General features: G+C 39.1%; 1 protein-coding gene across 3 annotated transcripts in view; it reads right to left on the bottom strand.

The window, feature by feature from the left end:
- spg (dedicator of cytokinesis spg) overlaps nucleotides 1-23,169 on the bottom strand; it is a 129,089-nt gene that overhangs the window by 46,860 nt on the left and 59,060 nt on the right. For all 3 annotated transcript variants that reach the window (XM_068354028.1, XM_068354026.1, XM_068354027.1), the window contains exons 17-25: nucleotides 14,603-14,703; nucleotides 13,846-14,089; nucleotides 8,173-8,359; nucleotides 7,791-7,936; nucleotides 5,455-5,556; nucleotides 4,847-5,125; nucleotides 1,447-1,606; nucleotides 1,052-1,200; nucleotides 415-500 (exon numbers count right to left, since the gene is read on the bottom strand). In XM_068354028.1, coding sequence (XP_068210129.1) covers nucleotides 415-500; nucleotides 1,052-1,200; nucleotides 1,447-1,606; nucleotides 4,847-5,125; nucleotides 5,455-5,556; nucleotides 7,791-7,936; nucleotides 8,173-8,359; nucleotides 13,846-14,089; nucleotides 14,603-14,703 — 1,454 coding nt within the window. The remainder of the gene's footprint in view (nucleotides 1-414; nucleotides 501-1,051; nucleotides 1,201-1,446; nucleotides 1,607-4,846; nucleotides 5,126-5,454; nucleotides 5,557-7,790; nucleotides 7,937-8,172; nucleotides 8,360-13,845; nucleotides 14,090-14,602; nucleotides 14,704-23,169) is intronic.

Here is a 23,169-nt window from a genome sequence, read left to right as displayed (position 1 = left end):
TCTAAAATGCCCTCTCCTGAAGGAGTTAGGATTTGGGCGTGTTCACATTGTTGACGTGTATAAATATAAAAGAAAATAAAAATGGTTTCAGTCAAAAAGTACTACAAAATTGATAAGATATCATCACTGACTAAAAGTGAAAAACTACTCAACATGCACCAAACTGTTAACACTTACACAGCACTTAAATGTTCCCTGGGAGTAAGCATGAAATCAATTTGAAATGATTAAAGAAATTTCCTATACTATTTACTGGCAATGTGCCAACGGCACAAATCAAAAGAAACCAGTACAGTAGTACTTTTCACATGAATTTTCAATAAAATAAAAAAATTTATTAAAAAAATATACTTTACAAATGTATACCACAATTTTGACAAGCATTTAGCTATCAAAGGTAGAATTTGTACTTACATAGTGTTGAAAAGCTGCCGATACTCATCATCCCCTTTATTTTCACTAACCAAGATGTCCAATTTGTCTATAAGTTCCGTTTCCACCTGAGGATAAGAAGAAACATATTTGAAATAATTTGTATTTCAAAATAAGTTCATCTCTACTGTCAGATTATTGTTCAATGCTTAAAAATTAGTTACAATAAAAGAAAAAATGCAATATCTCATTCAATCAGAAAGTGTACCATAAGCATCAAGTTTAGTTATAATAATACAAAATTAAGTAATACATAAATCATAAAAAAAGAGGGTTTTTTACCCTTTTAGAATGACTTATCAATATATATCGTAACCAGACTATCAAGTCACCTTCCTTAAAAATGATTTATTTCCAAAAATCATAACAGCAAGCAAACTCATCTGGTTATTTTACTGTTCAAATACACACCTTTACAATCACTTACTTCTTACATATTCTATATTCTACTAATTAGGTTTCCTTTTAGTGTTTAAAACAGAGTTTGTTACCAAGTTAGTCCAACAATACTTCAAATTCAAGCAAAATTTTTATTTATTCTAACCTGTCTTCCTCATTTTTTTATGATAAAAAACACCTGCTCCCCTGATAGTAAAAGTGATTCATGGGACAGGCTTACCTGCTTAAAATTGCCCTTTGCTTGTTGTTCCGCCTGCATCATGTCAAAAAATATGGGGAGAGTTGCCTTGCGAAGTTCTGGTTCAGGTACTAATGTTACCTCTAGAAATGGTCCAACCATCCCAGGTATAAAATGAAGACGATGGTCATCTGTAAATGAAGAGGAAAAATTAGTTATGCATACTATATAGCAGTAACAATACTTTCCCCAAAGAATGTTTCACATGTTTAAAAAATATCCTTAAGAGGATATTGGGAAATTTAATAAATAAACTTGAACAAAGCTTTGTATTAAAAATCCTAAAGAAACTACCAAGTACATTAAAATTAACAAGATTTCTTTGACTTTTATGACAATCAAAACTAAATATTTGTAAATTAAAAACTCTACTGTACCTAGATTATGCCACATGGATAGGATTTGGAAGCCCATGAGCACCCTCATGTCGTTGTAACGTTCTAATACTTTGTGGCGTTTCTGTTGTGAAAAGTGTTCTAGTTGCAAACAAGGCTGAGTTAAGAATCCAACAGCTAAATTCAAATAGTTGCTCCACAGCTGAAATATAAAAAATAAATAATTGAGTGTATCAATGAAATATAAACTTAAGTGTCTAATTTCATCCTACAAATAATAATAATAATAATAAACCTTAATTTGACATTGTGAAATAAAGCCCCTTATATTTGATGGGGTAGCCATTAAACAAATGACTTATCATACTCTTAGGAACATACTGGACTCTAAAATTTGTCAAGTCCTAAGCAATTTATGCTATAAAGTATATGATGGATAAAAACTGCAACATTTATCAAGAAACAGATTTAAAGATACACATACAACAAAAAAATACTGCAAGAATACAAAGTTCTTACAATAAAAAGTTAAGCTGTATGTGGACAAGTTAGACAGAAAAAAATTGAACAATTACTTCTGTTTTAATTTAGTAGTCACCAGACGATCTCAAGGTCACACTAGTGTCTTGCGATTATGCACAAATACGAATAACTATGCGTATCATTTATATAATTTCTTTATTTATTCAAAATATCTTCATAAAGCATATTACATCAGCACCAATAAACAATTTGATCACAACTAAGGGTTAGAATGTAGTACTTAGCATAGAAAAAACATACCAAATTATGTACCTGTAAATGGTAATTTATTTGAATTATTCATAAAATTAACATGGACACATAAGCATAATCGAAAAATCACAAATTTTAAAATCACAAATTTTAAAGGACCCTTGTCCTTTAATTAGAGACACTCCCTGCTTGGTGGGTTGAAAGTCCCCTTAGAACTGAAATGGATGGTTCATTCTCTTCCCTGCAGTGCCTACCACTTGGTCCGGTACGGAAACTAAGCAGTGACTCTAGCAACCTACTAACTGTCTTTCATAGGGATGACAAGACTGTGCACGGCCTGTGCATGAATACATGTACTCAATCAAATAAAGAAACCTCTCTCTCAAATGGGGGATTATCAATTTGGAATCATATACTTGTATGATGATCAATGGGTTGGCATAAATTCCACGATCCTTCCCCTCGCTTACGGAGATAATTCATTAGTTATGAAGAATGGAACTCCAAAGTGTGACTTACCAGCATCAGGTCACCACTAAATCTTTTCTTTAGAACTGGGTCGCCGGCAATCTTCAATGCCCAGTTCTTCGGAAGACACTTCAAATCCTTCCATGCTTGAGGCTTCGAGGAGGAGGAGGAGGCTAGAACACTAATAGCCTACTTCCGAGGAGCCATCGCAGACTGCTTAGTCTGCAGAGGCTCGACAGGAGCAGCAACAGGCTCCGGGGTGTGAACAGTGGATGAGGCACGGACAATCCCGACCAGAGAGAGCCAATAGTTGTCCATGAATGAGATCTCTGAGGACACCTGCTAGTCCACAGGTGAAAAGTATCTCCTGGAAAAGGCAACTCCTAACCAGCCCATTTTCTCCACTTCTTGGCCACTTTAACTGGGACAATACCTAGTTTCTTCCGTAAGGGATCAGGCTTAGGATGACTAGCCTCCAAGTCAAGGTACGGGTGATAACTTGACACGTGACCAGGAGAGGAGGCAACGGCAGGGACTGCAGGACGAATTGGAGCACGAGTCGTGCTTTTATGCCTTGGGTCCGAAGGAGGAATATTGCTCCCTGGAGAACCCAATACCATGACAGGGATAGAAACGGGTACTAAAAGTTTCTCTGGTATTTGGCCTATTACAGAACCGGTCGTAACCTCAACGACAGCTTTAACAAGCTCTTGAAACTATGATTCGTCCCTCGCGAATAAGAGGGCAGCTAACACAGCTGATGGCATCAAATGATGTTCGCACGCATGCACGCTGCTTGCGAGACCTCACTTCTCCTGGCAAGCGAGTATGAACACCCAACACAGCAGCAGTGCATGCTAAAGGAGTAGGGAATTGGTCATAATCAGTGGCAGACACATTTGTAAACATTTTGCGAGGGCAAACCTGGTACTACCTGCCACTAGATCATAATCAGCTCGCTCAGAAGCCTGAGTTTCGTGAGCAGGTCCAAGAACACCATCAAGAGCACTTGGTGATGGTTCGTGAGGCATCTGTATCTTGTGCGTGCCCAGGAGTGAACGCGCGAGCTTGAATGTTGGCAAAAAAGAGAAGGTTGGTTTGCTTGGGAAGGTTTGCTGCTGCTGTTGCTGCTGCAAACGATCACCAGACCAGAAGGGTTCAGCATGCTATTGCAGTAACCCAAGCTTCAACATCTCCAACACCCATTCCCTTGTAGGGGAACCCGAAAGCCCATGGAAGGCCACAACTGACGCAGTGAGTCGAGAGATCTAGACTCCCTGAGGGGTAGGGCATTGCTTCTTCACTAAGGGAAGCAGCATGATGTTTCGGACCCGAAGGTTGTCTGGGGGTCAAGTGGTCATCATTCTTATCAGAATGGAAGCTGAACAGGAAGAGGTAGGTGAGAGAGTATGAACCACAAGACAATGCAGCAGTGAATGTTAGAAATAACGAATGTTGAACTTAAACTAAACCAAGACTCAAAGTTCACTGTATGTAGATCTAAGGCACTGGATATCTCGCCTAACAACATTTTTCACTGAGAGTTCCACTAGTAATGAAATTAATTCACAATTTTAGGTATATTTCTTAATTGACAATTCCATTTTGAGAAATATATCCAGTCTATGTCTCATTTAATTATATAAAAATATTGGTATAATGTGTCCCCATCATGTCAAAATCCTCGTATTGTTTAATACATCATCCTCTTATTTTCACTCTGTGCACTACATCACTTTGCCTATTCCTCGGTCATATTAAAATCATCTCATACTTTTCAGACCACAAATCTTAATACAGTACAGTATTCTATGGTCACTCATTTTCAAAATCTCAACCATTTTCCTTAGCAAAACCCACATTAACCAGCATTGAATACCACAGGACTTATGTATCCATCGAAAGTCTTTGCTGTCTAGTAATGAAACATTTACTTGGCAGTAGTGCTCCTAACAGCTGACTGTCTAGGTCACAAAAAGCAAGTCAATGAAGTACAAGGGAGTTGGGATCCTTTGGTGCCTGTGAGATACTATTTAGTTACTTCTTTCTTATTGTTAAACATGAACATGTGTCTCTGGGATTTTGCAAGCCATTAATCATGGTATATAAGTAATGGATTTTTTAAAAAGAAATAAAAATTCTTGGTTTGATTAGGCTTTCATGACTGGTCACCCAAAGAAGCTTAGTTCCACATGATGATGAGAAAGCAAACAGTGGGAAAAAACACAACAAATAATACCTGATTATCAAAACGTCCCTGCTTCAAAAATGTTGATATAAGTGGCTGAGCGATTTCCTGCATGGCAGTCAGTATTGTGTGGTTTGTTACCATCCTCATGACAAACCAGTCACTTGGGAAAACTGCAGCTCTGACCAGGTCTGACAGGAGGACCGTAGTTGAATAAAGGAGATGTCGGAGACGATGTGCATCTGATCCTATGTTAGCATCCCAGAGTCGGCCATAATGAGATTCCTCCATGAACTGCAAGATCCCCATTAAACAGGCAACTAGGGTACCCTGTAAATAAATGACATTAGGAAAATCAAGACATTCATATGTATGATACATACATCCTATCTACTCATTACTAACATAAAATAACAAATGCACAAATATTGCTGTAGTATTATTATCAATTATAATGGCCAAAGAAATATAGGCAACTGAAAAACCACACTCATGAATATACTGTAGATCTTCAGCAGGAGGTAACATTATCATACACTATTCTTATGATACATAATTGGAAATTTACACAAAAAAAAAAAAGAGAGAGAGTTAAAGTCTGATAGCATGTTACGTACAGAGAGAGTATGTATATTAAAGTCTGATAGCATGTTACTTACTGAGCTTGGCGCTGTCCTCTCTAAAGAAAGGATCACTTGCACAACTACATCGAATAACGTCAACATGACTGTTTCAACATCTCGATGCAGTGCAGGTGGCAACTGAAAATAAAATACTGTATCAAATAAATGGTGCATTATCAGAACTAAACAATTAGTCATGGTTAAACATTAAAGAACTCATAAGAAATACCTATTATCAGTGAAATATATTAGATGAATTTCAAATCCCTGTTGAACTGTTTAACCATAAGAACATAAATTGGCCTGTGCAGGTTGAGAACCTCTTATCTGGAATTCCTCAGACCAGAAGTGTTTAGGATTTCAGAATATCCTTATAATGATGAGTTAGCATAACTTTTATTTTATTTGGATGTAAATAGTACTATATTTCTATTGATTTAATAATTCAAAAATTTTGAGGTATGTTTGCATGCAAGGTATATCTAACTTTTGTAAGTAAACAGACGTCTACGTAACTTTTTGTTTTTTCCTTTGCTAATTTCTCAACACCATACATTGTTATCACTTCATGATTGGCTAAGAGGGAGCAGATTAATTAGTGGTTATATTCCAATTGTTAGTCAATGCTATTAACTTGGAAATACACTGCAGGAAAACATAAAAAGGCAGCTAGTAGCAGCGAAAAATAATGTAGGGGGGAAAAATAGTAATGTGAAGTTAATCCGAACTGTCAAAAAACCTTAATGTGAAACCGTCTAAGGTTTTATGTACAGTATTTTACAAAACAAAGCACTGAACATGAATTACTGAAAATTGGAAAAGTCTGCATTTTTTCAAAGATATGCAAAAATAATGATGTTTTCTGATTAAAAAAAAAAAAAAAAAATCACTGCTTTAAAAAAAACTCTGAGTGCAACTCGAGACAAGTCCACAAAACTTAAAAAGTTGAGAAGAGATACGCCAATAATGACATATCTGGAAAAGTTTGGTAAATCATCATTTGTATTACAAACGATGACCCATTTGGATTAAAACTTTACATAACATAAAGCTTTGTATAAAATCAAACATCAATTTGATAATAGGTTGCAATATATATAATTTAACCTCTACTTTCTTGCCAAGAGACACCAAGAATTTCTGCCATTACTATTTTTGTTACTGTAATTTCAATTGTCAGACAGTTAGTAATTAAATTATGAATATTAAAAGAAAGAAAACAAATAATAAAATAGAAATGCACATACTTAATCCTAACATGGGTATTGATATGTGCAACTACAGTATTTGTTTCATCCAAGAAATAATGACAAGATTAACATAAAATTGAGCACAATGAAAACTCAACGCTAAGGCTAAAAACCATCAAGAATTAGTGACCCTCATTGTACAGTATTATCTTATTTAATCCTTTATTCAGTTGTACGATATTATTAACAAGTACTGTATATAAAATACATAATGAAAAAATTAAACTAATGAAAAGACAAAAACCTTTTCTTTATCATCAATCTTCAAGCTACCTTCTATCCTATTTCATTCAGTAATCTATAGCAAATAGCTATCCTTTTCTATTATGCTCAGCAAGTACTTAATTTCTTTTATAATATTCAACAAAACAATTAAAATATTGTATACATTTACAGTAATGATGATTCCAAACACCTCTTATGGCAGCAACTTCAATGGCAACTACATAAAATTCATGTTCCTTCCTGGGGAAAAACACTCGCAACAATATGTATTTTTGTATTCTGGAGAGGACATCAAGATAACAGAGTTCTTCCATCTTTTGCTATCTTCATTCCTGTTATATAAACCACCATGGTAGTATTGTCGGTCATTAAATTGACCATCTTGTCTTTGACCTAAATTATGAAAGTTAGCAAACCCAGAAAGATACCTTGAGTACTGGGAAACTGATATTCTACCACCTACTCTGCTCAGACTAAGGCCCAGGAGTTTCCTGGTTCAGCAGGAAAACTTGCCCACCTTTTATCGACATATATGTAAAGAAAAGGATATTCAGGAAGGCAAAACATAATGAACTTCTACCATAAACATCCTTCAAAATTAGTCTGTTTTGAGGGAGATATGACTGTTTAACAAATTGCATTGCACTTCCATTAATATACAATATGTATATTGACTAGTATGAGTGTTATACGGTACTGTAACTTCCTGATGTTTCTGAAAGATTGAGAAATACCCATCAGAAACCAATGTAAAGAATCAAGGCCTACAAATATTGCAGACGAATCCTATATTACTATGAACAAATAACTATAATGACCTCGGACCTGTGGCACTTTTATATTCCTGCTAAGGTTGTAGCTTAGCAAGTAAAAATATCATCATCATACACTACTTACCCTTCCACTATACTGGCTCTTCACATTTTTATGAATGACAATAACTAAATCAGAGAGGACATCCCCACACAAACGAAGCTCAAGACGACCTTCAAGATGTTGTCTCAAATGAGTGCTGATTGTTTCTAGCAGAACAGCTCGTCCATCTGGAAATTTAATTAATTGAACTAGAGCTATATACAATAACGGGAACAGAGTAGAGGTATGTTACATTTATAAAATTCATAAAATGTACTACTTCTATCATATACATTAAAATAAAGCAAATCAGATGTAACAAATTGTCAATTACATGCTGGTGATGTCACCTAACTACACATTAATTCATCTATAAAAATTTACACCAATAACAAAATATTACCATAAACAACTTCTTACTTACCATCATCATCAAATAAAGAAGAGTTAATTGAATTTTTCATGGCATTGAGTTTGGCTCGGGTGAGCTCTCTTGTGCTTTCAAAAGGTGTGGCATTGAAGAGATTGCTGAGATGGTTGGAAACCTCTCCAGGACTTAAAACTTGGCAGAGTTGATCACATGCTCCTTGCAGATGCTCTAATAAAGTTATCTGGGGGTGGGATATTCAATGTCAGTTTACAACAGAAAAAGGGTCTATGTTGAAGTCTTTCTTCAATTAATTTTATAATAAATTTTATAATGTTGCACTGCAAAACTCAAGGGGTTTTAAACTACCTAAAGTAGTAGTTACTTGGTAAAAATCCTCTCTTTACAAATAGAATGTCAGAGAAATAAAAATATTTTTCACCTTGTACAAAGATGAAAAAAAAAACTTTGCATTAGATTAAAAAGAAAATAGTTTCTTTTATACAAAACACATTTTTTTCAGTATACAAACCCATTAATCAAAAGTTGCCTTCATCCATCGTGAACGATGTCAAGTCATATCATTAACAGACAATACGAGTGCCTCAGCCACAAATGGACTGACCTTATCTGTACTGTACTTTACATCGTGCTCCCTCCAAGGATCAACAAGTGTAGGGATGGGACATGCTGTTCTCTTATGATTAATGAGTTTCTATAGTCAATAACATGTTTTCTGTATCACGAAAACATAGCTTCTTCAATAAAACCCAATAATCATAAGTTGTCTGAATAGCAAATGAGGCTGGAGGAACAGGACACATAACAGAGAGCCCTCCCTTGGAAAATTGGTAAGTCAAGAGGACCTATGGACCATTTGTGTTCCAAGTGCAGTAGATTATAAAAAGTAATGTTTGGTATTTAATGAAGTTAGGGCGACTACCTTGATACTGATCGTAAATGAGATGATGCTGCTCAAAATTCTTGCAGGTGCCCTAGATGGAGAAAATATAGATTAAGAGGAAGAAGTAGAATAGGATATCCGTCCCCAAATCCTTTGTAGAATTTAACTTTCTGTAATTACCAATCCCAGTGAAGTGTCCAAGTAATTACGTGTTAGATTCAATTGGTAATATAGGCAAAAGGTGGACCATTGCTTTTACAAACATGCTTCGAGTATAAACATTATGTAGAAATCCCATAAACATCATATGGCATCAACATCTACTGAGTAGGACAAACATAGACCTTGATAATCATTTGCCTGATCTAGAACATAGTATTTTTGGAGACTGGGTTTCTTCTTTGACCTGTATTCGAGAAAAGCCGGGAGAGAGGGGCTCAATATACTTTAATTCTTTATAAGAATTCCTTCAAGGCCCTGACAAGAGATAGTAATGAGTCCCCACTCTTTTGCTACTGGTAGAGCCAGGATAGCAAAGAAAAGAAAACAGGCCTTCAGGTTTTTTCAATAAAAAGGCTCAAAGAGTCCAGACAATGTTGTGAGTAATGACATTCGACAGGGTATGAAGTTCTCTTACCTTCATAAAGTAAGCAAAAGTTGGCAAACACAGTCTCTTCTGAATATATCAATTTCTCTCAATGCAAAAAATACAGGGGAATAAGAGGGCTTGAGTACATAAGTATTCCATTGATAACATCAGGCAAACTTTGACCACTTTCCTTATTACAGTTTAGTTGTAGGTCTCCGGCAAGGTGTGGCAATAAAGGATGTAGCCTCTTCTGAACGACTTCTCTTATCTGACAGCAAGCATAATTGTCTCCATACTTTAAAACTGAGACCCAAAGCTTGCCTTGAACCCTGTACTTGTGGGCTGTTTGAAGAATTTCCCCATTGCAGCAAAAACTTTGGGATGTTTAGTACTAGATCCGAAAAGTTTAGACACCATTCTTATGTTAAGCAAGGAGCAATGATCATCATGTCAGCTTAGTACACCAACCTATGATTCCCTAGAATCTGGCGGATAATATCGGCAGGCAGGGGGACTTCCATGGCCCATGCTCTTGATTAAGCTGTGGGGAGCAATAGAACAGTAGCCTCTGATTATTAGGTCGTTTTCGTCCACCCATCTTAAGATTTGGCCTGCTACTTCATACAGAAGTGGGTGACCATTGATTCTTTCAGCATGCTCTGGTAGTGGTGTTGTCTTCCATGACCCGCAGGTTTCAACCTTGAAAGGAAGACTCTAAATCTTAGAGGTCTATTCGCACAGGACATCTTTGGAAGCTGCATCCCTCCTCTTCATGACCATGTTCACCTGCAAACAAGAATGACTTCACTTAAGCAATATGTTGCCAAAGAAGAATATCATCCTCAAGCTCTGGACATATATTAAGAAGATAGGTCCTCATGTGACAGGAAGAAGTGGGCGAGTAACCGACTCCGGATAGTAAATCTAAACCAAAATGTCTGACTGAGCTTGGGGAAAATACATTCTAGGTGATAACCTCAGTGGTCATAGAAGGCTTCCAAGGGAAGAAGCTGCAGCCTAGCCTCTTGTAAAACTTCCTAGCCCTAAGATATAACATTAAAAGAATGTGAGGAGAGCTCATGGAGCAAATACCATCACTTATCATGGTAACAGATCATGCCCATGGTAGATCAAGGCCTCTTGTCAGACAGCCTTCCTTTTCCGGGTGTCACTCTGCCTCAAGGATCTCGCTAGGTTATTGAGCTGGCCTATATATCTCAAATTGGATGCAAATCTCAAACTTGAACAACAATCCCTTCTGGGATACTTATAGAGATTCATGATCTTTGGCTTGGTTCAAGAAGAAAAACCTTGTCCATCTATGGGTAAACTCTTCTCTCCCTGGAATGAGAGAAGGCAAAAGAAAAGCAAGGGTAACCATCCACACAGTAGAAGCCACAGGAGGAAAACTTCAACAAAAGAAATGTTTTAAAAGGGAAACCCTCATCCTTTTCTCATACGGCCAGACGTTCCACTGGGAGTGTGTCCTTGGAGCCAACTTTCTAACTGGGAGGCGAGCTGAAATGTTCCAATTGGAATGTGTAGGAAGATTTGTTGGAATAGCTTGTCATGATCCAAATAACGGAAAAATGAAGAGCTGTAGTTCTTGCGCCAACAGGTGGGAGCAAGTAAATGGCCAGACCCTTTTAAATAAAAATTTCCTCTTCTGATAAGAACTCGCTGACCTTGGTCTGCACAGTTGTTTACTCTATTCTGCAGGGAACAGGACTATCCAACCTATTTCCAAAAATCAAAATCATCTAATCCGACTGCCTTTTTAGCTGAAGAGGAACACCTTTCCTCATAGGAAGATGGCCAACACCTATCGCCCTCATCATTCATTGCTCAGACATTCTTGGCAAGGTAACTTCTACAAAGGGTAGACAGTGTCTCATAAAAGGAAGTTGGAATTCCTAAATAAGTTGTTGGATAGAACAGCAATGCTAAAGGGGTGGAGACATGTGAGGATTCAGGAATGAAAACAAGAACTAAGAAGGGAAACTAATGGTAAAAAAAGATGTAGGTAACTGGGTTTAAAACAAAATTATCCAAAACTTCTAAAGGGTAGTTCTAACTTTCCAGATGAACTTCTGGATCTGTTCTGAAAACCCCGAATCTACAACTGTGAAGTCAAGCCAGGAGGAGAAAATAAAGATGAGCGCAACATAGAGTGTGAAAGGCAGAGCAAATGTAAGGAAATTTGTGCCTCCCACATCTGCTCTGGAATAAAGCAAAGTCTCACCCAAGTGTATATGGGAGTTGCTACAAGGAAGGATTCCTCCTCTCCATAGAAGATATGGTCAAGAGAGAGGCAAACCAAAGTACTGGAATCACCACAGGATAGACAATGACAAGCACAGAATTGGTGCATCACTTCAAACATGGAGAACAAAGGGCAAGACTTCCTGATACATTACTTGCGAGACTACTCTCCCCATGGTGCATAAAGGGATACTCTTTACCATGGAACAGCACAGAGTACACTCCTTAACTTAACCCTTTTACCCCCAATGGATGTACTGGTACGTTTCACAAAACTCATCCCTATACCCCCATGGACGTACTGGTACGTCCTTGCAAAAAACTGCTATTTACATTTTTTTGCATATTTTTGATAACTTTATGAGAAACTTCATGCATTTTCCCAAATAATGAGACCAACCTGACCTCTCTATGATGAAAATTAAGGCTGTTAGCACAATTCAAAAAAAATATATTGCAAAATGGGCTTGAAAAAAAAAAAAAAAAAAACGCCTGGGTGTTAAGGGTTGAAAAGTTCCAAATAGCGTTGGGAGTAAAAGGGTTAAGGCATGAGAAGAAAAGCCAAGACTGTCTCGTTAGGAGACGGATCTGAAAAAAACCACCAAAGCAATCATCAGTGTTCAGAGTTTGGACTTACAGTATAAGCTTTTGTGCAAATTTAAAATGCTGAGGAAGGCTCTATTCCTTGTACACAGCAAAGGTATTCTCAAGAGTACATGTATTTCCACGGCACGAAGGGTATAAAAAGAGGGGTCCTTGTCTACAAAGAAAATGCCATCATTACAGGTGCAGCCTAGCAAACTCTAACACTTATGCTGAAGCATCTCCGAAGGATAAATAAGAGCCTTGACCTAATTATTTAGGTATTACCCCACTGACCTGGTTATATCACTTCACTGCTCCTTTCTGGGGTCAGGAAATGTTACACAGGATGAACAGTGAAATTAAGAAAAAACAAAACCTACCGAAACAAAAATGAGAGCCAAAATGAAAAGTTGAAAAAGTATCTCGAAGCATTACTTGAATACGGGAAATGAACCATTTGCGTGGGCTAAATTCATGTTATTAAGAAATAAAGTATTTTATGACAGCTAAGAAAACCTTAGCAGGTTGTAAATCTTGCCTAAAACACTTATAAAGAAAGTCACGCAGTTTAGAGTGGAAAAGAGAATGTAGGTTGAAAATCGGTTTAGAGTGGAAAAGAGAATGTAGGGTGAAAACTAAGCTTAAAAATGTGGCACAAATCAGTGTTGAAGATGAATGTTGTTTACCAAGTCGCCAGAATTGCATGATGCAATAAGATAGAGAATTTTAGTTAGAACAAATCAGTTCACCTGCAGTGGGACATTTGCTTTGACTTCTTATGATACAACTGGACACTGTTCACAATGGATAAAGGCAACTTATGATTAACAAACTGTATTGAACAAATCAAGGATTCACAGGACAACTCAAGATGTGAAAATATAAAAAAAAAAACTTTACCCAACTGCCATTATGAAGTTCTTCTGGCTAATAAAAGCTAAGGTACTTTCAATTAAAAATAAAAGCTATAGGTAAAACGCATCTAACCGACAATTTGAATAACTATCATACTGGCTACATAATTAGGAATAAATAACCTATTCAATAAATGTCATAGCAACTATTCTATTAGGAATAAATAACCTGTATGAATTTAATATACAATATTACTTACCATTCATCAACTAACTCAAGAAACTGCAAATGCTAGAAATGGATATTTTCAGCCCTTCTAACCAATCTACAGAGGTTAATTAATAACCTCTCATATAAAAACTAACAGAATTCATAAGTTTTCCTAATAAAAAAAGATATCTTAAAAATATCTACTCTTATGCTATTTTCCATAAGATGAATTGGCACTGCTTCACAAATCAACCTCATGGATTGTTATCTTAAAACCTCCTAACAAATAGTTAAATTTACTGTACAGCAACTCAGGAACAGTTACCTGTGAATTTTCAATATTTTCTAAATGCATATTTAGCAAGTGAGCAAATGATTCAAACAAGTTGTCCACATCAATCCTAAATGAGTCCTCATTCTGGCCACCTGTTGCCCTTGCAAACAAGAGCCTGGACTGAATAATAAACTTAAAAATGTACTCCAGTGATCGAAAACACCTCATGATGGGTTCCTGCTTCTCATTCTGAGGGCAAAGATCTGACAAGTGTTTCACACAACTGATAAGTCCCCTGGAAAATAGAATCTGCTTTTAGATTACATTCAATCATAGCTTCAATACAAATCTTATCAAATAATTAGACAATGATGATATATTCTGATGATAAGCCAGTAATGAGTTACATGTTTTCAAATATTATAATGATGTGCAGATAATGAGTTAAATACATTCTAATATTCTAAGAAGCCAGTCAAGATGATTCTGTACAACAGTTATTTGTGCAAGAAATTGATGACCTAGGCTCATTTCTATATAATAATTGCCATCTTTTAGCATTTATCATTAACATTCAAAGCATCTACTCAAGTAACAGTTTCCAATAAAACTAGTTCCATGCACTTTTGACATTCCTTCAATAGTTGGAATCTTTACTGAATTGAATGGAAAATAACCCAACACTTATGAATTGTCAATCACTTTTACAAAACCACTTTACAAGTTATCTTCTTAATTCTTTGCTACAATGCCCTTCTTTGATAATGATGACTATTTACAACCACCACACTGAATGTTCCCAACTTACTTGTATACTAAAGCAGCAGCAAAATGTCCAGTAATGTAGGCATCCATAACTGGCTTAAAATGCTCAAATTTTGTGTCTTCTAATAGGCTAAATATAAAGACCTGGAAGAAATTAAATCATCAGAAAAACAGCATTATTTTTAAAAACAGAACTTGAGTCACTTCAACTATTATTGCAAGCACCAAATCCACAACTGTCTATTTAAGAAAAATGTTATTTTTATTAGTAAAATAAATTTTTGAATATACTTACCCGATAATCATGTAGCTGTCAACTCCGTTGCCCGACAGAATTCTATGGAGGGATACGCCAGCTATCACAATACTAGAAGGGGGTGTATTTACCAGCGCCACCTGTGGCCAGGTACTCAAGTACTTCTTGTTGACACCTCCTCAATTATTCCTCGGTCCACTGGTTCTCTATGGGGAGGAAGGGAGGGTCGATTAAATCATGATTATCGGGTAAGTATATTCAAAAATTTATTTTACTAATAAAAATAACATTTTTCAATATTAAACTTACCCGATAATCATGTAGCTGATTCACACCCAGGGGGGTGGGTGAAAAACCAGTGTACAAGACTAAAGGATAGCTAAGTATCCCGTATTTCATATAATCAGTTATCCACAATAACAATGAAATAATAAGTACCTGGTAAGGAAGTCGACTTGAACCGTTACTCTGCCTTTAATAAGATCGTCTTCCTTACTGAGCGCAGCGTTCCTCTTGGGAGGCTGAATCAACTCAAAGGTGCTAAAGTATACAGGGCTGCAACCCATACTAAAGGACCTCATCACAACCTTTAACCTCGGCGCTTCTCAAGAAAGAATTGACCACCCGCCAAATCAACAAGGATGTGGAAGGCTTCTTAGCCGACCGTACAACCCATAAAAAGTATTCAAGAGAAAGGTTAAAAGGTTATGGGATTATGGGAATGTAGTGGCTGAGCCCTCGCCTACTACTGCATTCGTTGCTACGAATGATCCCAGGGTGTAGCAGTACTCGTAAAGAGACTGGACATCTTTGAGATAGAATGATGCGAACACTGACTTGCTTCTCCAATAGGTTGCATCCATAACACTCTGTAGAGAATGGTTCTGTTTGAAGGCCACTGAAGTAGCCACAGCTCCCACTTCATGTGTCCTTACCTTCAGCAAAGCAAGGTCTTCTTCCTTCAGATGAGAATGTGTTTCTCTAATCAGAAGCCTGAATAGTAAGAAACTGAGTTCTTAGAACTTGGAAAAGAAGGTTTCTTGATAGCACACTATAAGGCTTCTGATTGTCCTTGTAAAGGTTAAGACCTTTTTAGATAGTACCTAAGAGCTCTAACTGGGCAAAGTACTCTCTTCAGATCATTCCCCACCAAGTTGGACAGGCTTGGGATCTCGAACGACTTAGGCCAAGGACGTGAAGGAAGCTCGTTTAGCAAAAACCGAGCTGCAAGGAACATGTAGCCGTTTCAGATGTGAAAACAATGATCCTGCTGAAGGCGTGGATCTCACTTACTCTTTTAGCTGTTGTCAAGCACACGAGGAAAAGAGTTTTTAATGTGAGGTCCTAAAAAGAGGCTGATTGGAGAGGTTCAAATCTTGATGACATAAGGAACCTTAGGACCACGTCTAGATTCCAGCATGGAGTGGACAACCGACGTTCCTTTGAGGTCTCAAAAGACCTAGGGAGGTCCTGTAGATCTTTGTTGGTGGAAAGATCCAAGCCTCTGTGGCGGAAAACCGCTGCCAACATATTTCTGTAACCCTTGATCGTAGGAGCTGAAAGGGATCTTACTTTCCTTAGATATAACAGGAAGTCAGCAATCTGGGTTACAGTGGTACTGGTTGAGGAAACTGCATTGGTCTTGTACCAGCTACGGAAGACTTCCCCTTGAGACTGATAGATTCTGAGAGTGGATGTTCTCCTTGCTTTGGCAATCGCTCTGGCTGCCTCCTTCGAAAAGCACCTAGCTCTTGAGAGTCTTTCGAAAGTCTGAAGGCAGTCAGACGAAGAGCGTGGAGGATTGGGTGTACCTTCTTTACGTGAGGTAGACTTAGAAGGTTCACTCCTAGAGGAAGAGTCCTGGGAATGTCGACCAGCCATTGCAGTACCTCTAAGAACCATTCTCTCGCGGACCAGAGCGGAGCCAACCAACGTCAGCCGTGTCCCTTTGTGAGAGGAGAACTTCTGAAGTACACTGTTGACAATCTTGAACGGCGGGAATGCATACAGGTCGAGATGGAACCAATCCAGCAGAAAAGCATCCACGTGAACTGCTGCTGGGTCTGGAATCGGAGAACAATACAACAGGAGTCTCTAGGTTATCGAGGTAGTGAACAGATCTATGGTTGGCTGACCCCACAGGGCCCAAAGTCTGTTGCAAACATTCTTGAGAAGGGTCCACTCTGTGGGGATGACCTGACCCTTCCGTCTGAGGTGATCTGCCATGACATTCATACCGCCCTGAATGAACCTCGTTACCAGTTAGCTTTCGATCTTAAGACCAGATGAGTAGGTCCCTTGCGATCTAGAACAACTTCCACGAAAGAGTCCCTCCCTGCTTGAAGATGTAAGCCAGGGCTGTGGTGTTGTCAGAGTCCACCTCCACCACTTTGTTAAGCTGGAGGGACTTGAAGTTTATCAAGGCCAGAATAACCGCCAACAACTTCTTGCAAATGATGTGAAGTGTCCTTTGCTCCTGATTCCATGTTCCCGAGCATTCTTGTCCGTCCAAAGTCGCACCCCAGCCCGTGTCTGATGCGTCCGAGAGGAGACGGCGGTGTTTCTGAACAGCCAAAGGTAGACTTCCTTGAGAAGAAAGCTGTTCTTACACCACGCGAGAGAAGACCTCCTCTCTTCGGAAACAGGAACTGAGACCGTCTCTAGCGTCATGTCCTTTATCCAGTGAGCAGCTAGATGATACTGAAGGGGGGGGAGGTGGAGTCTCCCTAACACGATGAACAGGGCCAGCGATGAAAGTGTCCCTGTTAGACTCATCCACTACCTGACTGAGCATCGGTTCCTTCTCAGCATGCTCTGGATGCATTCTAGGGCTTGGAAGATCCTTGGGGCCGACGGAAAAGTCCGAAAAGCTCGACTCTGAAGATCCATACCCAAGGAGACAATGGTCTGGGATGGAACGAGCTGAAACTCCTCAAAATTGACCAGGAGGCCCAGTTCCTTGGTCAGATCCATAGTCCGTTTGAAAATCTCCAGACAGCGACGACTTGTGGGAGCTCTTAAAAGCCAGTCGTCTGACGGAGCCGGACACAAGATCATGATACTGCTGCACAGTCTGTGAACTGTCAATCATGGGCAAGCGAGGAAGTACAGTGACAACCCGAATCTGTCTAGACTGTCTGGGTCGTACAGACAACTCCTTATCGGGTTGCTGAGGTTGCCGCACTGCGTCACAACAAGTCACTTCTGTTGGTTGTTGAACGTCTTCCCCGTGACACATTGACTCCGTAAACAAAAAATCCTCTAACAAGGACTAAGCTTGGACTGCATGTCATGCAACACAGCTCAAGGTCTATGGGAGCAGGTGTGGTAACAGACGGGATTAGCGACTGAAGTGGAACCATTACCTTCCCTGGAAGCATGTTATGCTTAAATAAAAGTCCATAAGAGGTTATGCAGCTAAAGGCTCCCTCCAAATGACAGAGTCCTCAAGGGAATATCAGAAGGAGGGAGAAAAGAACTTTCTCATCTACAGGGACCATATCCTAGAAAAGCTAAGTTCTCTCAGTGAGGGTTCACTGGTGCAAGAGCAGCAGACTAGAAGGCAACGTTATGAAACTGCTTGACAGTCTAGTGAGTTGGCAACAACCAAAGATGTGTGACTGAGAAGCATGCTGTAAGGTATGCAGAGCATGATGTATGCAGAGTATGCTGTCTGCAGAGCATGCTGTATGTAGAGCATGTTGTATGCAGAGCATGCTGAATGCAGAGCATGCTGTATGCAGAGCATGTTGTATGCAGAGCATGCTGAATGCAGAGCATGCTGTATGCAGAGCATGTTGTATGCAGAGCATGCTGTATGCAGAGCATGCTGTATGCAGAGCATGTAGTAAGCAGAGCCTGCTGTAAGCAGAGCCTGCTGTAAGGAAAGCAGAGCGTGTGCATGGCGTTTAACATTTCTCAGAAATTCCATGACCAGTGCTAGAGTGCTTTATGCATGCTTGCATGGGGTTTTAATATCAACATAATATTTACCTTACATTCATAACTCATGATTCATATTTTTGCCATATTTTGCGATCTTGTTAAAAATATATTGCAAGGAATACAAATATATTTTTATAAGAAATACAAATAAACTCCATTATCATATGGTTTGAAAACGGAGGTAAGGTATGCTGAACAGCAGAATCAGAACGAGCTGGAACAACAATAGTTGTGGTTTCCTCTTCAAGACTCTGTTGAGGGAACACCAGAGGCTCAGTCTGCAAAGCCTGAATAAAAGACAAGCAGAAGGAAGGCGCATGGGTGGAGGAGGCTGACTCCTAGCATGAGTGGTTGAACCCAAGGGTTGCGCTTGCTGAGCGGTTGGCGGAAGCGGAGTAGCAAGTTCCAGTTCCTGTGGTGTGAGTGGAGCGCGATGAGGAAGAGGCTGCGCAGAACAAGGTAAATGTCTCGCAAGCTGAGGCTCCTGAGGCGCAAGGCTAAGGTGTTGTGGTGCTTGCCTTGTGGAGGGATGAGCTCGCTGCAGCGAGAGCTGAGGAGACTGACTCATGGACGGGAGAGGTTGTTGTACCTCAACCGAGTGTTGCATCACTGGTGGAGCAGCAAGTGGAGGCGGAGGAAGAGAGGTATAATCCTCCTGATCCCATTGTAAAGGTTGCCTTAAGGAAGGCGGAGGCTGAACACCACTGGGAACAGCAAACTCAGCACGTGGCTCAACATCGTACGCCTGGCAGGTGGTACTGCGATCAGGCGGAGCGAGCGTAGGCGGAGGGAGTGTAGGCGGAGGCGGAGGCGCAACACTCTCAGCCCGACACTCACGCATCAAGTCCGAAAGCTGTGCTTGCATGGACTATAGTAGAGTCCACAACATCGTACGCCTGGCAGGTGGTACTGCGATCAGGCGGAGCGAGCGTAGGCGGAGGGAGTGTAGGCGGAGGCGGAGGCGCAACACTCTCAGCCCGACACTCACGCATTAAGACCGAAAGTTGTGACTGCATGGACTGCAGTAGAGTCAACTTGGGGTCGGCAGACACTAAGGTCTGCTGAGGTAAAGCCTTAACAGCAGAGATCTGTTGCGGCAGAACCTCACTCCTCTTAGGCGGAGTGCATTCAACTGATGACTGAGGAGAGTCAGAGCTAACCCAATGACTGCATCCGGGTTGTTGAACTTTAACTTCGTACGTCTGGCATAGGTCTGGACTTTACGTTTAAGAGGTCTTGAAACCTGAGACCAGCGTTACTCTGCCTTTATTTTCTCCCCTAAATCTCTTCTGCAGACGAGCAAAATAAGGGCTCAATCGTCTGCGGGTGGGAGTGACGGTCTCGGTAAGACACGCCCACAACCACCGAGGATACTTCTGTGCGCCGATCAAGGCCTGCTGAACCCTTATGCCCTTCGACATTGCTTCTCCCCTGGGCTTGGGAGCTTGCAAGAGGTCCCGGACTGGGAGGACGACTGGCGCGCACAGAAGTACCCTCACGCACAACACTGACATACTTTGCGCTAATCACTTATCACTTTGATTTCTGTTTGCACTTATTTCACTGAACTCGAAACTTTAAGTGGTTTGTACCTGAAACACGCAATTCTATCCTTTCTCAAAAGTTAGTAATTGCGAAAACAGAATTACAATGTAACAGAAAAATCTAATGAAAGATAATTCAGTGGCTGGAAAGAGACTAAACACTAGATCACTCTAGAAACGTTTAGTTTCTTCCCCTAAAGAGACTAGGGAGAAGAGCAAAAACGATAACGACGTTACTCGTACGCCTGGCAGGCTTGAATGAAACGTTTATCCTCTTTCTCCCTCCGTCTCTATCTCTCTCTCTCTCTCTCTCTCTCTTGACTTAGAACCTGAGAGAAGAGCCCAATCATATATATCGTTAAAACATATCATTGTTAAAGGAAAAAACTGAAATATTTCCCAAAATGAAAAGTTCCTTCATTAGGATCAAAACCATTAAGTTAAGAAAGAATGAACAAAACGCTAGACACGGTTACTCTTACTGCAACGTGAAACCGTGAACATTCTTTCTCTATCGTAACGATAGAGTGCAAGTTGAACGTTCTGAACGTCAACAACTGCAGAGACAAAACAAAACGTTAGTTCAACTTTGAAAAAGTACGAGACTATCAAAGAAATTCTTTCAAACTCTGTGGCGGAAATAGCATAATATGTTAACAGGTAAAACCGAAATGACGGGCTCAATATTAATTAACTTCGGTACTAAGAAAAGACCGCCTACTATTAGGAAGGTCGAATATAAACAAATATAAAAATTAATTTTAATAAGTTTATAATAAAAGGAAGTTAATCGAAGAGGCCTATAAGAGGCGGAGAGATATAAAATAAATCTATAACTTTGTTAAGCAAAATTAAGAGAGTCTATACTCTCTTAGACACCAACACTTCCGTCTAAGGGAAGGGTCGGCCATTGAAAGGTGAACGAGAGTTCATACTCTCTTCGTCACCATAATTAATCAAATTAATTCCAAAAGCTAACTAAGCTAATATAGAAGTTTCCAGTAAAGCGACAGCCGAAATCAAAGAGAAATACTTCACCAAAGTCGTGAAAATACTCCAAGAACATAAGCGTATCCCAGAACGTCTTGCCGGAAGCACGACAGAGGAATAATTGAGGAGGTGTCAACAAGAAGTACTTGAGTACCTGGCCACAGGTGGCGCTGGTAAATACACCCCCTTCTAGTATTGTGATAGCTGGCGTATCCCTCCATAGAATTCTGTCGGGCAACGGAGTTGACAGCTACATGATTATCGGGTAAGTTTAATATTGAAAAAACATTAATCATGATACAGTAAAGCTACTATTGCGAGACAAATAAAGTACCAGACACATTAGTATATAGGAGCAGACAATCGGAGGTACCTAGTAACGTAGTCCCTATGCTTACAGATTCCTTGGTCCTTATTGATGGGTTGTATTCCTTCTTAGGTAATCTGATCTAGCAGAGAATGATCAGTAGGGTTGAGAGGCAAGCACTTTGATAATAAGCAATTTCTTTAAACAAATTTTCTTATTAAAATAATACTCATAATACATATTGAGTACAGTAGTCACTATTTAGAGGCAAACACAAGCTTGCTGAGACAACCCCCTCCACCCCCCCAAGTTCAATTGATAGCAATATGAATGACTGGAGGATTTGAGGATGAGTCTCTACTGGGATATTTCCTTGAATAGTAACTTGTAATTCATGAAATAATTTCTTTTTTAATTTGTAATTTAGTGTATTCTGAGATGCTTGAAATTATATTTTTTCCGTTTCTAAAATTATCAATGTGTATGAAACAGGATAAACTTAAAACATTTGATTTTCGGCTTAAGGAATGAGGAAAGGCTAGTTCAAATAAGCCCAACAAAGAGGTGTAGGAGAGACCAAGAAATCATGGACACAATGATAGGTGTACCTCGAATATTTTAGTAAAAAAAAAAAAAAAAAAAGGTTCTTATATGCCAGAAAAGGTGGCTATCTGGTGGAATAATAACTACCTTGAATAGGAAAACTTACTAATAAGGTCACAGCTAACTGATGATATGCTGACACAGAGCAAATACTTAAAGCCCTTAAATAAACTACAAAAACTGGAAATATAATATTGGCCAAAAGAACAGCAGCATAGATAATTCTTATCATTACGTATAGTTAAATAGTTTATCCAGACCATTAAAATATGGTAATACAGTGCAGTACTTTTAAATATCATACGGTAGGCACAAAATGTTTCTTTTAAATGGATATCTAAACGTTTCAAGTAATTTGTATTTTTCATAGCTATACAAACCTGGGTTTTTTAATAGGAGTATGTTATCAACATAGGTGGAACTCAGCTGTTGAAATTCTAATGAAGTGTCAGTAGTTACTGGCAGGTGGCGGAGAAGCCCTGTCCTATACAGCACGCTGAGTAGCCACTTTGACCTTCACTCAGGACTTGTAGTGTGGTTGAAGTGGTGAGTTAAACTAGAAATATTGTAATTAGAAAAAACAGGAGACTTATCCTAAGGAGAGAGGAGGTCCCTATAACCAAAATGGCTGGTTGAAAATACCGGGATGTCAAAACATTTTGACTTGCTTAGGGGCAACATTCTTTACTTCTGTCCACATCTCATCACCTGAAAAAGTTTCCCAGATGATAGGCTAGATTCCTATCCAGCAACAGACAGTTCCTGAAATCCTCTATCCTCAAAGGGTATGATGTCTGTAACAGAGGACAAATAAAAATAATGAGGTTGTCCACATTCATGTCCATTCTCCCCCTCATAAGGAGGATGGGGATTGATTGATTGATTTGAGGTTTTCTGGCATCCTGACATCTAGGAGGATGGGGAGACACTTCTATATCTACTCTTATAGAAAAACTGTTCAGGAC

This window comes from Palaemon carinicauda, chromosome 30 (genome assembly GCF_036898095.1).
Source record: "Palaemon carinicauda isolate YSFRI2023 chromosome 30, ASM3689809v2, whole genome shotgun sequence".
NCBI classification, from domain to species: Eukaryota; Metazoa; Arthropoda; class Malacostraca; order Decapoda; family Palaemonidae; genus Palaemon; species Palaemon carinicauda.
This window is presented reverse-complemented; position numbering and strand designations above follow the sequence as displayed.